The 15099-nt window shown below is 47.1% G+C and overlaps 2 protein-coding genes across 12 annotated transcripts in view; one reads left to right on the forward strand and one right to left on the reverse strand.

Annotated features, from left to right (window-relative positions):
• IFT140 (intraflagellar transport 140) overlaps positions 1-15099 on the reverse strand; it is a 248909-nt gene that overhangs the window by 121102 nt on the left and 112708 nt on the right. For 9 of the 11 annotated variants that reach the window (XM_043523716.1, XM_043523714.1, XM_043523715.1 and 6 more), the window contains 2 exons: positions 11181-11308; positions 6822-6939 (listed from right to left, as the gene is read on the reverse strand). In XM_043523716.1, coding sequence (XP_043379651.1) covers positions 6822-6939; positions 11181-11308 — 246 coding nt within the window. The remainder of the gene's footprint in view (positions 1-6821; positions 6940-11180; positions 11309-15099) is intronic. The other 2 variants (XM_043523717.1, XM_043523718.1) reach the window with 1 other exon arrangement.
• The window catches only part of TMEM204 (transmembrane protein 204), a 112847-nt gene that overhangs the window by 86498 nt on the left and 11250 nt on the right, over positions 1-15099 (forward strand). The window lies entirely within an intron of this gene.

Below are 15099 nucleotides of genomic sequence, written 5' to 3' on the forward strand. Positions count from 1 at the left end.
ATTTGTAAACTTAGGGGTTGTACCCTATGACTGGAGAATTGCAAATATAGTACCTATACTTAAGAAAGGGGAAAAATATCATATGGGAAACTACAGGCCTGTTAGTGTGACTGTGGTGGGGCAACTGCCCCACCCCTATGAGAGACAGGGCTAGAGTAGGCCAGAGCAGCTGCACAGAAGGGCACCCAATCAGGAAAAGGCCTACTGGGAGCCAATCAGGGCCAGTATTACAGCCAGCCAATCAGGGCTAGGCTAGGCCTTATATAAAGGCTGCCCAGGAAAGGAGCAGGCAGTCTGTCCCAGACCTTCATGGGGGAAGTTCTGTCTCCTGAGCAGGAGACAAGCACCTCGGACAGAGCCATGCTAGGCAGGCTCGGGGGAGCATAGAAGGGCTCTGGCCCAATACCTGCCAGACTGCGGGCCCTGATAGAAAGGGCCTAGAGGGTGCGAAGGGCCAGAGGGGAAGTGGCCCAGGGACAGTTAGACCAGGGGAGAGAAGGAGGGCAGGGAGGCTGCCATTAGAGGGTCCTTGGGTCAGGACCCAGAGTAGTGGGCGGGCCTGGGTCCCCCCCTTCCTCCTTGTACAGCACCTGGCTGTGGAAGGGTGCCCATGACAGACTGCAACTAGCCCTTGAACAGAGGGGCTAGACTACAGGGGTTGTGGTTGGCCACTGCAGCAGGAGTGAACTGGAAAGACTGCTGTTAACCCCCCGTCCCTGCCCCGCCCTGGAAGGGGGTGAGTGTGGACTTGGGGGCACTGCCAGAGGGCAGTGGCCTGAAGAGGACACCGTGAGAGAAGGGAGCAACGCTGGTCCAGACGCCAACAGAGGGCGAAAAACGGATGGGACACCACCAATGGAGGGTGCTCCACATGGACTGAGCTAATTCCCAGAGTTACCAACGGGAGGCACTGCGGTGGTGAGTCCCAGCCCCGTCACACTGACCTCAATTGTATACAAGGTCTTAGAACAAATTTCGAAAGAGAGAGTAATTAAAGGCCTAGAGGCAAACGGCAACTGGGATAAAATAAATGTTTTATAAAAGGGAGTTCGTACCAGACCAACCTGATCTCTTTCTTTGTCTAGGAAATCAGTTATCTTCTCAAAGAAAATGTACTAGATCTAATCTACCTGGATTTCAAGTAAAGCATTTGATATAGTTCCACGTGGGAAATTATTAGTTAATTTGGAGAAAATGGGGATTAATACCAGAATCCAAAGGTGGGTAAGGAACTGGTTAAAGGGAAGACTACAACGGGTCATGCTGAAAGGTGAACTGCCAGGCTGGAGAGAGGTTACTCACCTCAGTCCCTGGAAAAATCTTTGAGCAGGTCCTCAAGGAATCAATTCTGAAACACTTTGAGGAGAGGAAAGTGATCAGAAACAGTCAGTATGGATTCACCACGGGCAAGTCATGCCTGACTAATCTAATTGCCTTCTATGACGAGATAACTGGCTCTATGGATGAGGGGAAAGCAGTGGACATGTTGTTCCTTGACTTTAGCAAAGCCTTTGACACGGTCTCCCACAGTATTCTTGCCAGCAAGTTAAAGAAGTATGGGCTGGATGAATGGACTATAAAGTGGACAGACAGTTGGCTAGATTGTCGGGATCAACGGGTAGTGATCAATGGCTGCATGTCTAGTTGGCAGGCGGTATCAAGTGGAGTGCCCCAAGGGTCGGTCCTCGGGCCGGCTTTGTTCAATATCTTCATAAATGATCTGGAGGATGGTGTGGATTGCACTCTCAGCAAGTTTGCAGATGACACTAAACTGGGAGGAGAGGTAGATATGCTGGAGGGTAGGGATAGGATACAGAGGGACCTAGACAAATTAGAGGATTGGGTCAAAAGAAATCTGATGAGGTTCAACAAGGACAAGTGCAGAGTCCTGCACTTAGGACGGAAGAATCCCATGCACCGCTACAGACTAGGGACCGAATGGCTCGGCACCAATTCTGCAGAAAAGGACCTAGGGGTTACAGTGGACGAGAAGCTGGATATGAGTCGACAGTGTGCCCTTGTTGCCAATGGCATTTTGGGATGTATAAGTAGGTGCATTTCCAGCAGATTGAAGGACGTGATTGTTCCCCTCTATTCGACATTGGTGAGGCCTCATCTGGAGTCCTGTGTCCAGTTTTGGGCCCCACACTACAAGAAGGATATGGAAAAATTGGAAAGAGTCCAGTGGAGGGCAACAAAAATGATTAGGGGACTGGAACACATGACTTATGAGGAGAAGCTGAGGGAACTGGGATTGTTTAGTCTGCGGAAGAGAAGAATGAGGGGGGATTTGATAGCTGCTTTCAACAACCTGAAAGGGGGTTCCAAAGAGGATGGATCTAGACTGTTCTCAGTGGTAGCTGATGACAGAACAAGAAGTAATGGTCTCAAGTTGCAGTGGGGGAGGTTTAGGTTGGATATTAGGAAAAACTTTTTCACTAGGAGGGTGGTGAAGCACTGGAATGCGTTACCTAAGAAGTTTTTAAGGTCAGGCTTGACAAAGCCCTGGCTGGGATGATTTAGTTGGGGATTGGTCCTGCTCTGAGCAGGGGGTTGGACTAGATGACCTCCTGAGATCCCTTCCAACCCTGATATTCTGTGATTCTATGATACTAGAGGAGTGCCTCAAGGATCAGTATTGGTACCATCTTATTTAACATTTTCATTCATGGCCTTGGCACAAAAAGTGGGAGTGTGCTAATAAAATTAGCAAATGACAGAAAGTTGTGAGGTACTGCCTATATGGAGGAGGACCAGAATATCATTCAAGAATCATAGAATCATAGAATATCAGGGTTGGAAGGGACCCCAGAAGGTCATCTAGTCCAACCCCCTGCTCAAAGCAGGACCAAGTCCCAGTTAAATCATCCCAGCCAGGGCTTTGTCAAGCCTGACCTTAAAAACCTGTAAGGAAGGAGATTCTACCACCTCCCTAGGTAATGCATTCCAGTGTTTCACCACCCTCTTAGTGAAAAAGTTTTTCCTAATATCCAATCTAAACCTCCCCCATTGCAACTTGAGACCATTACTCCTCGTTCTGTCATCTGCTACCATTGAGAACAGTCTAGAGCCATCCTCTTTGGAACCCCCTTTCAGGTAGTTGAAAGCAGCTATCAAATCCCCCCTCATTCTTCTCTTCTGCAGACTAAACAATCCCAGCTCCCTCAGCCTCTCCTCATAAGTCATGTGCTCTAGACCCCTAATCATTTTTGTTGCCCTTCGCTGGACTCTTTCCAATTTATCCACATCCTTCTTGTAGTGTGGGGCCCAAAACTGGACACAGTACTCCAGATGAGGCCTCACCAGTGTCGAATAGAGGGGAACGATCACGTCCCTCGATCTGCTCGCTATGCCCCTAGTTATACATCCCAAAATCCATTGGCCTTCTTGGCAACAAGGGCACACTGCTGACTCATATCCAGCTTCTCGTCCACTGTCACCCCTAGGTCCTTTTCCGCAGAACTGCTGCCTAGCCATTCGGTCCCTAGTCTGTAGCGGTGCATTGGGTTCTTCCGTCCTAAGTGCAGGACCCTGCACTTATCCTTATTGAACCTCATCAGATTTCTTTTGGCCCAATCCTCCAATTTGTCTAGGTCCTTCTGTATCCTATCCCTCCCCTCCAGCGTATCTACCACTCCTCCCAGTTTAGTATCATCCGCAAATTTGCTGAGAGTGCAATCCACACCATCCTCCAGATCATTTATGAAGATATTGAACAAAACCGGCCCCAGGACCGACCCCTGGGGCACTCCACTTGACACCGGCTGCCAACTAGACATGGAGCCATTGATCACTACCCGTTGAGCCTGACAATCTAGCCAGCTTTCTACCCACCTTGTAGTGCATTCATCCAGCCCATACTTCCTTAACTTGCTGACAAGAATGCTGTGGGAGACCGTGTCAAAAGCTTTGCTAAAGTCAAGAAACAATACATCCACTGCTTTCCCTTCATCCACAGAACCAGTAATCTCATCATAAAAGGCGATTAGATTAGTCAGGCATGACCTTCCCTTGGTGAATCCATGCTGACTGTTCCTGATCACTTTCCTCTCCTCTAAGTGCTTCAGGATTGATTCTTTGAGGACCTGCTCCATGATTTTTCCAGGGACTGAGGTGAGGCTGACTGGCCTGTAGTTCCCAGGATCCTCCTTCTTCCCTTTTTTAAAGATGGGCACTACATTAGCCTTTTTCCAGTCATCCGGGACTTCCCCCGTTCGCCACGAGTTTTCAAAGATAATGGCCAAGGGCTCTGCAATCACAGCCGCCAATTCCTTCAGCACTCTCGGATGCAATTCGTCCGGCCCCATGGACTTGTGCACGTCCAGCTTTTCTAAGTAGTCCCTAACCACCTCTATCTCTACAGAGGGCTGGCCATCTCTTCCCCATTTTGTGATGCCCAGCGCAGCAGTCTGGGAGCTGACCTTGTTAGTGAAAACAGAGGCAAAAAAAGCATTGAGCACATTAGCTTTTTCCACATCCTCTGTCACTAGCTTGCCTCCCTCATTCAGTAAGGGGCCCACACTTTCCTTGGCTTTCTTCTTGTTGCCAACATACCTGAAGAAACCCTTCTTGTTACTCTTGACATCTCTTGCTAGCTGCAGCTCCAGGTGCGATTTGGCCCTCCTGATATCTTTCCTACATGCCCGAGCAATATTTTTATACTCTTCCCTGGTCATATGTCCAACCTTCCACTTCTTGTAAGCTTCTTTTTTATGTTTAAGATCCGCTAGGATTTCACCATTAAGCCAAGCTGGTCGCCTGCCATATTTACTATTCTTTCGACTCATCGGGATGGTTTGTCCCTGTAACCTCAACAGGGATTCCTTGAAATACAGCCAGCTCTCCTGGACTCCCTTCCCCTTCATGTTAGTCCCCCAGGGGATCCTGGCCATCTGTTCCCTGAGGGAGTCGAAGTCTGCTTTCCTGAAGTCCAGGGTCCGTATCCTGCTGCTTACCTTTCTTCCCTGCGTCAGGATCCTGAACTCAACCAACTCATGGTCACTGCCTCCCAGATTCCCATCCACTTTTGCTTCCCCCACTAATTCTACCTGGTTTGTGAGCAGCAGGTCAAGAAAAGCGCCCCCCCTAGTTGGCTCCCCTAGCACTTGCACCAGGAAATTGTCCCCTACGCTTTCCAAAAACTTCCTGGATTGTCTATGCACCGCTGTATTGCTCTCCCAGCAGATATCAGGAAAATTAAAGTCACCCATGAGAATCAGGGCATGCGATCTAGTAGCTTCCGTGAGTTGCCGGAAGAAAGCCTCATCCACCTCATCCCCCTGGTCCGGTGGTCTATAGCAGACTCCCACCACTACATCACTCTTGTTGCACACACTTCTAAACTTAATCCAGAGACACTCAGGTTTTTCCACAGTTTCGTACCGGAGCTCTGAGCAGTCATACTGCTCCCTTACATACAGTGCTACTCCCCCACCTTTTCTGCCCTGCCTGTCCTTCCTAAACAGTTTATAACCATCCATGACTGTACTCCAGTCATGTGAGTTATCCCACCAAGTCTCTGTTACTCCAATCACGTCATAGTTCCTTGACATCACCAGGACCTCCAGTTCTCCCTGCTTGTTTCCAAGGCTTTGTGCATTTGTATATAAGCACTTGAGATAACCTGTTGATCGCCCCTCATTCCCAGTATGAGGCAGGAGCCCTCCCCTCACAGACATTCCTGCCTGTGCTTCCTCCCGGAATCCCGCTTTCCCACTTACCTCAGGGCTTTGGTCTCCGTCCCCCGGTGAACCTAGTTTAAAGCCCTCCTCACTAGGTTAGCCAGCCTGCTGGCAAAGATGCTCTTTGGAGGAAGAGGAAGAAGATTTGGATGACCTTGAAAACTATAGTAATGGGATGAAATTGAATAGTGCAAAGTCCAGGGTCATGCATGTAGGGACTAACAACAAGAATTTCTCCTATAAGATAGGGAGGCATCTGTTGGAAGTCTCAGAGGAGGAGAAAGCCCTTGTGTATTGGTCGATCACAGGATGACTATGAGCCACCAACGTGATGCAGCCTTGACAAAGGCTCATGCAATGCTAGGATGCATCAGGCGAGAGATTTCCAGTAGAGACCGGGAAGGTTTATTACCATTATACAAGGCACTGATGAGACTTGATCTGGAATACTGTGTGCAATTCTGGTATCCCATGTTTAAGAAAGATGAATTCTAACTGGAACAGGTGCAGACAAGGCTACTAAGATGATCAGCGCAATGGAGAACCTACCTTACAAAAGGAGACTTAGGCTAAACAAACCAAGCTCCTTAACAGAACAAAGGATGAGGGAGATACGATTGCTCTCTGTAAATATATGAAAGGGATAAATATCAGAGGGAGAGAGAGGTTAATTTAATTTAAGTTAAGAGCCAATGTTGGCACAAGAACAAATGGCCATCAATAAGTTTAGGCTTGAAATTAGATAAAGGTTTCTCACCATCAGAGGAATGAAGTTCTGGAAAAGCCTTCCAAGGGGCATAGTGCAGGCAAAAAACCTCACTCATTTTAAGAATGAGCTTGATAAATTTATGGAGAGGATAATATGATGAGATTTCCTATAATGGCATTTGGCCAATCCGCAACTTCTATTAGCAAATATCTCCAATGGCCAGAGATGGGACAATAGAGCCCTTGGACCTACAAAAACTTTTACTGCTTCTATCAATGCTTACCCCAGAAATTCTGATTCCTGAAAACAGAGCATAGCCAATGTGGGTTTAAATTAGAGAAGTTAACCCACTTTATCTCTGCATTATAGCTAGTCTGGCATTTGGTGTCACATTCAGACCTCATTGTGGTATGTGGAGAGTCCTGTCTCACCTTGTTGACGAGGATGCTGACTTTGTTGCCATAAGAATTGCACTTAACCGATGCAATGCCCCCGAGGCCAGGAAAAAGCTCAGTCAAGTTCTTACTACTGCAGTGCACTTTTGCCTCTCTGTGGGGACAGACAATAGTGATTCATGTGGTGCCAAGTGTCAGTACTTGAAAAACAGTTAAAAATATTTTTCAAACTTCAAAAAAGACCTTTAATAATCAAATAGGGCACAGGACTCAAATATTTGACGTCTTCTCACCTTTTGTCCAAGACTCTAGCTTCCCCTTAGAGGCTTAAACACAGCAGAAGTAAACTTAAATGTTCTGCAGTGTTCCAACATCTGCAACAAGAAAATCCTGCCACCCTGTTTCAGGAGAAGTAGAATTTGTCTACATGGGGAAATTGACTGGCATAGCTGAAGTGGAATAACTATTGCGTCCCCATGAGAAAGTTATACTGGCATAACTATAGTGGAATAGTTATTCCACTTCAGCTATGCTAGTCAGTTTCTCCATGTAGAAAAGTTCTAAGGGCTTGTCTACACTGCCTTGCAGTTTGGACTCCAGGCATTCGACCAGCAGTGTGCACCAAAGTGCTGCTGTGCTGTAAGACCCCGGTGTGGGTAACGCAAGCATGAACTAAAAGGATCCTAGTTCATATTAACTTAGTCCTCTCAAAACAGTACTACATTCACATCCTCATAGTCTGAACTGCTGGGCAGTGTAGACATAGCCTAAGAGACTGAACTGTTCACACTTTTGTCGTCCTTTCTCCCTATACCCAATCAATCCTTCCTACTGCAGCAGCAACAGTAACAGCATTCACTCTGCCTGAGAGAACACTTCCTATCAGTCACTGGGATACAGCTAACAAGAGTGACAGTATTTATTTTTAGATTTATAAAATGAAAACCAGGCATGGCCTCTGAATTCATATATAAAAATAACATTCTGGGGTTCTATTTATTGTCTCGTTAATTCCAGATCAAATATGCTCACTTTACAAGAAAACAAGTTGTTTTTTTTTTTACAGCCCTAAAAATTCAGCCTGACATCTGAGAGTTAAGCTGGGTTCTTTCAATCTCCAACATCAACACCAATAATAAAGGCCCCACAAGTCATAGTGATACCCTGCACAAACCCAGGGTTTTCAAATTAGGCCCTCTGTGATACCTGTGCAATGCCAGTGCTGCCAATGGGTTTTCACAGGTTTGACTGACAGGAGTTTTGCAAATTGTTCTGCTGATGATATATAAGATACATAAGAAAGAACAGACATCAGCTTACCCTCTTGGTTCTGAAGGGTTCTCAAACTTATTTCGTCACTAACTGTCAACAGATAAAAGGTTCTGAACACGCACAAGGAGCAGAAGTGTGGAGTCAAAATGTACAGGTTTGACACAGTCACTTGTCAGAGTAGAAGCACACTTCAACATAACAGTATGACTAATATTAATTAAACTCTCACTCATTTCAGAATTTAATCAAGTACTTCACCTCAGGAAAAGTTCCAAAAAAAAAAGGGGGAGGGGGTGGGGGTGGGGGAGAACCTTACACCCTGCCCTGTAGGTCAAGAAACTTAGGCTCTTTTGATTCAATAGAGGAAGTGAATTCCAAAGTTGAGGACCCTCTACTCGTCCTATGTTTGTACTTACAGGCTGGCAGTAGAAATATCCAAATTGTTCTCAACTACTAAGAACAAAGGGAAAAAGATAGTCTTAAGTATCCAAGACCCAATTCACTTTATAGATTGAAGTCAACGCCTTGAGAAAGTTTCTGTGGACTCCTCCCCCACTGCCCAAAAGTGCTTATGTTCTCAGACAGAGCTGCGAAACTCCCTGTTCTGTTCCTAAAGCCAGGTTTCCTACGTGGGAGAGTATCAAGCTACTCATTGAGCCATCATCAGCCTTACTACAGAAGGCTTTGGCTAGTGAATGACAGTAACAAACCATGATGCTGTTACTCAGTGTCACCCCAGATGGGAATCATTGTGGGGAAAAGGGTAATTATTTCAAGTTTCCCTTCCCTCTAGGGGGAAAAAAAAAAAAAGATAAGCCATGCAAACTCCACTCCAGTAACAACATTGTATTTATCCCCAAAGAAATACTCATTGATAATTGGAGTAATGATGGAAACAAACACTGAAGATCGGGAAGCCCTGAATACGCTATATGTGTTGCTTACAACAGTGCATGAATTTCTTGCTCTCTGGGATTGAGAGTCCCAAGTCCTCACTGAGGATTCATACTCATGAAGAAGCAGCAGTGACATCACTGAAGCCATTACCCTTGATCCCAAATCTCAGACCTGGAAAAAAAGGTTACCCACCTTCTCGTAACTATTGTTCTTTGAGATGTGTTCTTCATGTCCATTCCAATCAGGTGTGCGCAAGCCACGTGCACAACAGTCAGAAGATTTTTTCCCTTAGCAGTAGCCCTAGGGTCTGTCTGGGCACCCCACCCCCTGGAGTCGTGCCTTCATGATGCTCAATATAGGGCCCTGCTGACCTGACCCCCCCTCAATTCCTTCTTGCCAGCTGCTCCGTCAGCAGGGTAGGAGGGTGGGTATTGGAATGGACATGAACAACACATCTTAAAGAACATCAGTTACGAGAAGGTGAGTTACTTTTTTCTTCTTTGCGTGCTTGTTCATGTCAATTCCAATCAGGTGACTCCCAAGCGTAAGTTCAGGAGGCAGGGTCGGAGTTGTCCACTGATTGGAGCACCACTCTACCGAAGGCCGCATCATCTCTGCCCTGCTGGGTAATCGCATAATGCACGGTGAAAGTATGTATGGAGGACCACGTCACCGCTCTGCATATTTCTTGGGAGGGAACCTGCACCAGGAATGCAGCTGAAGAAGCCTGAGCCCTGATGGAGAGCGCAGTGAGCAGAGGGAGAGGTACCCCTGCCAGGTTATAGCACTCTCGGATGCAGGACATGATCCACGATGAAATTAGTTGAGATGAGACTGGAAGACCCTTCATTCTGTCTGCCACAGCCACGAATAGTTGAATGCACTTCCGGAATGGATTTGTTCTCTCGATTTAAAAGGCTAATGCTTTGCAGACATCCAACGAATGAAACCTCTGCTCCCTGCCACTTGTGTGAGGCTTAGGATAGAACACTGGGAGGAAGATGTCCTGGTTGATGTGAAATTGGTAGACAACTTTCAGGAGGAAAGCTGGGTGAGGCCAGAACAGTTCTTGTCCTTAAAGAACACTGTGTAAGGAAGCTCTGATGTTAGGGTCTTGAGCTCAAACACCCTCCTGGCTGAAGTTATTACTACCAGAAACACCACCTTGTACGAGAGGTAGAGCAGGGAGCACGTCGTTAGTGGTTCAAAGGGTTTTCCACAAGCAAAACTCGGAGGCGCTGTTCTCTGTCTTTAAGGGTCCTGGGGCAAAACCCTCTACAGATCTTAAAACGCTCCCTAAGATTACCCTCACCGAGACGCTTCAAGCACGAAGTGTGTGGGTCATTTCTCAGCATAAGCCTGCCGCAGTCTGAGCATGGCTTAAAGCCTGGGGACTGAGGCATACCCCGGTGCCAGGGAAAAGCATCAGGGGCCGGGGGGGGAACCCCCATAGGAACCTTATGAGAAAAACAATCTACACTAAGTGTAACTACTCTACTACCAATTCTAACTATATATACAAAGGGTGATAATGCGAAGCACACGCTTGCTGAAGCGAGAGCAGTGGAGTTCCAGCTAGCCATCACAGGTAGTAAGAAGGAACTGAGGCGGGGGGGTCAAGTCAGCAGGGCTCTATATTGGGTGCCACGAAGGCGCAACTCCAGGGGGCACCCAGACCAACCCTGCAGATACTGCTAGGGGAAAAATCTTCCAGCTGGCGTGCATGTAGTGTGCTCACACCTGATTGGAATTGACATGAACAAGCATTTGAAGAAGAACTTGAGAATACAAAAGGGTCAACTTCTCACAAGAGTGGTTTGTGAGTGTATAAAACATCAGTTTATCAGATACTATTGACCTGGCAATACACCTCACTAGGTAAGGCTGGGTCTTCTAACCTCAGCTTCTCCCTGTAAACACTGAAGGTAGAGCAGCAAAATTTGGCAGGAGTCTACAAAGTAAAAAATATATATACATATATATATTTTTAAGAAGCCAAGGACTGAATAGGCCAAGATAACCTCTACAGGGCATGTACCCACGTGGCCACGAAAAAGCCTGCACTCCCACTGCCTTTGATGTACTTATTCTATGAATTCAGTCTCCAGGGTTGTCAGTCTAGCATTTTTCACTAGTACAAAATTCCCTTAAGGTAAAAAAGGAAAAAAAAAGAAAAGACAGAAACCTGAGTTATAGATTCAGACCCTTGTAAATGCTTATTAATACCTGCGAGAGAGATCAAAGATTTTAAAGTGAGCCAAGTCCGTTCCCACAGCCAGGAAATTCCCGCAGACATCCAACAGGCAGGGATTCCCCTCTGCTTCAGAGAACATCAGCAGCTGTTTGACAGTACCCTGGGGACGGGAGACAGCAGCAACTTTAAATGTTAACTTTCTGACAGGAAGGTTTTTCTGTCAATTAAGCTTGCACATCAAGCCCACTTCTGTTTTATCCCAACAACCACCACTAATGTAATAAGTGCATCACAGCAATTTGTTGATACTATCCTGTGACTTAAGGCTTTATGGAAATATACTTATGAATGTATATATGACATAACTAGAATGTGTTTTATGCTACATATGCCATGTAACATATCTCTGTAAAGGTTATGATCTACTGAATCTATTAATCCTATTTGTATGCATGTATCATTTTTGTATTCGAAGTTATGAATATTAGCTGCATACTTGTTTGATTCTGAGTAGGTTTTAGTGAAGCAGTTGGTCAGCTTCCTGAGAAAAGACTATTCTCAGTAAGTGCCCAGTCAAGAAGCCCTTAAGCCAACAATGAACTTAAAGATGCCAATCCACATCTGGGCTTTCCCAGGAATGTGGCTTGGCTGGTAAGGAACTCAGTCATGCATGGACATGTGACTTGCCCAGGTGACTCCAAAACTCCATTTTGTAGCTGGACTTTGCATAGGAGAGAGGAGGGGGTCTCCACCCACAAGAGAGAGTCTATTTAAACCACGGGGAGACACCTGCATTTTGTCTTCAGCTGGCTAAAGAGAAAGCCTCTCCACATCCAAGGATACCTGAAAGAAACTGCAACAAAGGACTATAACTACAGGGGGTGTGAGTGATTGCTGGACCCAGACTAGAAGGAGGCTAGTCTGTAAAAGGAAGCTTACTGGTGACGTTTTTATCTGTATTCAATTTTATTACTGTACTTGTAAGGGCTTGGGGGGATATTTTGGGGAAATAGGAACTCCAAGTGGTCCTTTCCCTGATTGTTTGTTAAATCACTTGGTGTGGCAGCGATTACTTAATCCAAGGGCAAAGACTTTGTGCCTTGGGGAAGTTTTAACCTAAGCTGGTAGAAATAAGCTTAGGGGGTCTTTCATGCAGGTCCCCACATCTGTACGCTAGAGTTCAGAGTGGGGAGGGAACCCTGACAGTACTAGACATAGACTTGTGTGTTTTATTTTATTTTGCTTGGTAATTCACTTTGTTCTGTCCGTTACTACTTGGAACGACTTAAATCCTACTTTCTGTATTTAATAAAATCACTTTTTACTTATTAATTAACCCAGGGTATGTATTAATACCTGGGGGGGGGGGCAAACAGCTGTGCATCTCTCTCTATCAGTGTTATAGAGGGCAAACAATTTATGAGTTTACCCCTGTATAAGCTTTATAAACGGATTTTAAAATGGATTAATTTAGGGTTTGGAACCCATTGGGAGTTGGGCATCTGAGTGTTAAAGGCAGGAACACTTCCTAAGTTGCTTTCAGTTAAGCCTACAGCTGTTAGGGGATGTGGTTCAGACCCTGGGTCTGGGTTTGCAGCAGGCTAGTGGGTCTGGCTCAAACCAGGCAGGGCACTGAAGTCCTAAGCTGACAGGGCAGGAAAGCAAGAGCAGAAGTAGTCTTGACACATCAGGTGGAAGTCCCCAGGGCGTTTCTGTGATCAAACCCGTCACATATCCTATCTAGGAACAGCTATACAATAGACTGGGGGGGGGCGGTGGAAGTTACCCACCTTTTCGTAACTTGTTTTTCTAGATGTGTTGCTCATGCCCAGTCCATTGTAGGTGTGCATGCATCCACTTGTGCAGCTATCAGAGACTTTTGCCTTAGCGGTATCCATAGGGCCAGCTATGGTGCCCTCTGGGGTGCTGCACTCACACCATGGTATATCAGGCGCTGCCAGTCCTACGCCCTCTCAGTTCCTTCTTGCTGACAACTCCAACCGAGGGGTAGGAGGGCAGTTAATGGAATGGACATGAGCAACACATCTTGAAGAACAGTTATGAAAAGGTGGGTAACTGTTTTTTCTTCGAGTGTTTGCTCATGTCGATTCCACTGTAGGTGACTCACAAGCAGAATCCTCTGAGATGGGCTCAGAGTTCACAGTCTTGCAGATTGGAGCACTGCTCTGCCAAAACCAGCATCGTCTTGAACTTGTTGGGTCAGCACATAGTGCGAAGCGAATGTGTGGACAGACAACCAGGTTGCAGCCCAATAAATTTCCTGGATCAGCACTTGAGCGAAGAAGGCTGCTGATGACGCCTGCACCCTAGTCGAGTGAGCCGTCATGATCGCGGGTGGGGACACCTTTTGCCAGCTTGTAACAGTAACAGAGGCAGGCCGTGATCCGAGACGAAATTCTCTGGGCAGACACTGGGCAACCCTTCATCCTGTCTGTGACAGCAACAAACAACTGTGTAGACTTACAGAACAGCTTTGTTCTATCTATGTAGAAGGCCAGTGCCCATCTGACATTCAGGGTATGCAGCTTGCGTTCCTCATCCATTGCATGAGACTTTGGACAAAGGACTGGTAAGAATATGTCTTGGCCAGTATGGAACTGGGAGACGACCTTGGGCAGAAAGGCCGGGTTCAGACACAGCTGGATCTTATCCTTATAGATGATCGTATAAGGTGGTTCCAACGTGAGCGCCCCGATCTCGGATACCCTATGGGCTGAAGTTATAGCAACTAAGAAGGAGACCTTCCATGATAGAAGCAGGAGGGAGCAGGAAGCCAAGGGATCAAAGGGGAGTCCCATGAGTCTTGACAGCACAAGATTCAAGGGGGGAACTGGGTCCCGGATATGCGGGTAAAGGCGCTCCAGACCTTTCAAGAACTGCACCGTCATGGGATGAGCGAAGACCGATCTGCCTTGAAACAGAGGGTGGAATGCCGAAATGGCTGCCAGGTGTACCTTGACTGAAGATAGCGACAGGCCCTGGAGCTTAAGGTGCATCAAATAGTCCAGGATGTCTTGCAACTAATGTGATGATCCGAGGCCCAAAACATGAACTGCTTCCACTTTGCCACATAGGTAGCTCTAGTGGAGGGTTGCCTGCTGGACACCAGCGGAACACCACTGCTCGTCCCCTTAGCCATGCAGTAGCCAGGCTGTCAAGTGCAGCGCCGCCAGGTTCAGATGCAGCAGATTGCCGTGGTTCTGGGACAGCAGATCTGGCCAAAGAGGCAGCTGCAGCGGGGTGGCTGCCGAAAGACTCAGCAGCAGTGTTAACAAGGCCATGCTGGGGCTATAAGGATGACCGTCGTTTGGTTCTGCTTCACCTTTAGCAGGACCTTGTGGATTAATGACACTGGCAGAAAGGCGTAAATCAGCGTTTCCGACCACGGGATCAGGAAAGTGTCCAACAGGGAGCCCTTGTCCCTGCCCTGCAGAGAACAGAATATGTGGCACTTTCTGTTCTGCCAGGACGTGAACAGGTCCACCTGGGGAGTCCCCCACCTGTGGAAGATTAGGCTGACCAGTTCCGGATGGAGCGACCATTTGTGGCAAGACGAGAAGGTCCTGCTGAGGCGATCTGCCAGGATGTTCTTGGTTCCGGGCAGGTGGGTGGCTACCAGATGAACGGCATGCCGCACACAGAAGTCCCAGAGGCTGAGCGCTTCCCGACAAAGGGCCAAAGACCTGGCACCACCCTGCCTGTTGATGTAATACATCGCAGTGGTATTGTCTGTGAGGACCCGCACCACCTTACCTTTCAGGCTGGGCAAGAAAGCCTGGCAGGCCAGGAGAACTGCTCTGAGCTTTCTGACATTGATATGAAGGGCTAGACCATTTTGTAGCCAAGAGCCCTGGGTGTTGAGCTCACCCAGATGGACTCCCCAGCCCAGATCCGATGCATCTGAGACCAGGGTCAGCACCAGAGACAGGG

The sequence above is a fragment of the Chelonia mydas genome, chromosome 10 (genome assembly GCF_015237465.2).
Source record: "Chelonia mydas isolate rCheMyd1 chromosome 10, rCheMyd1.pri.v2, whole genome shotgun sequence".
NCBI lineage: Eukaryota > Metazoa > Chordata > Testudines > Cheloniidae > Chelonia > Chelonia mydas.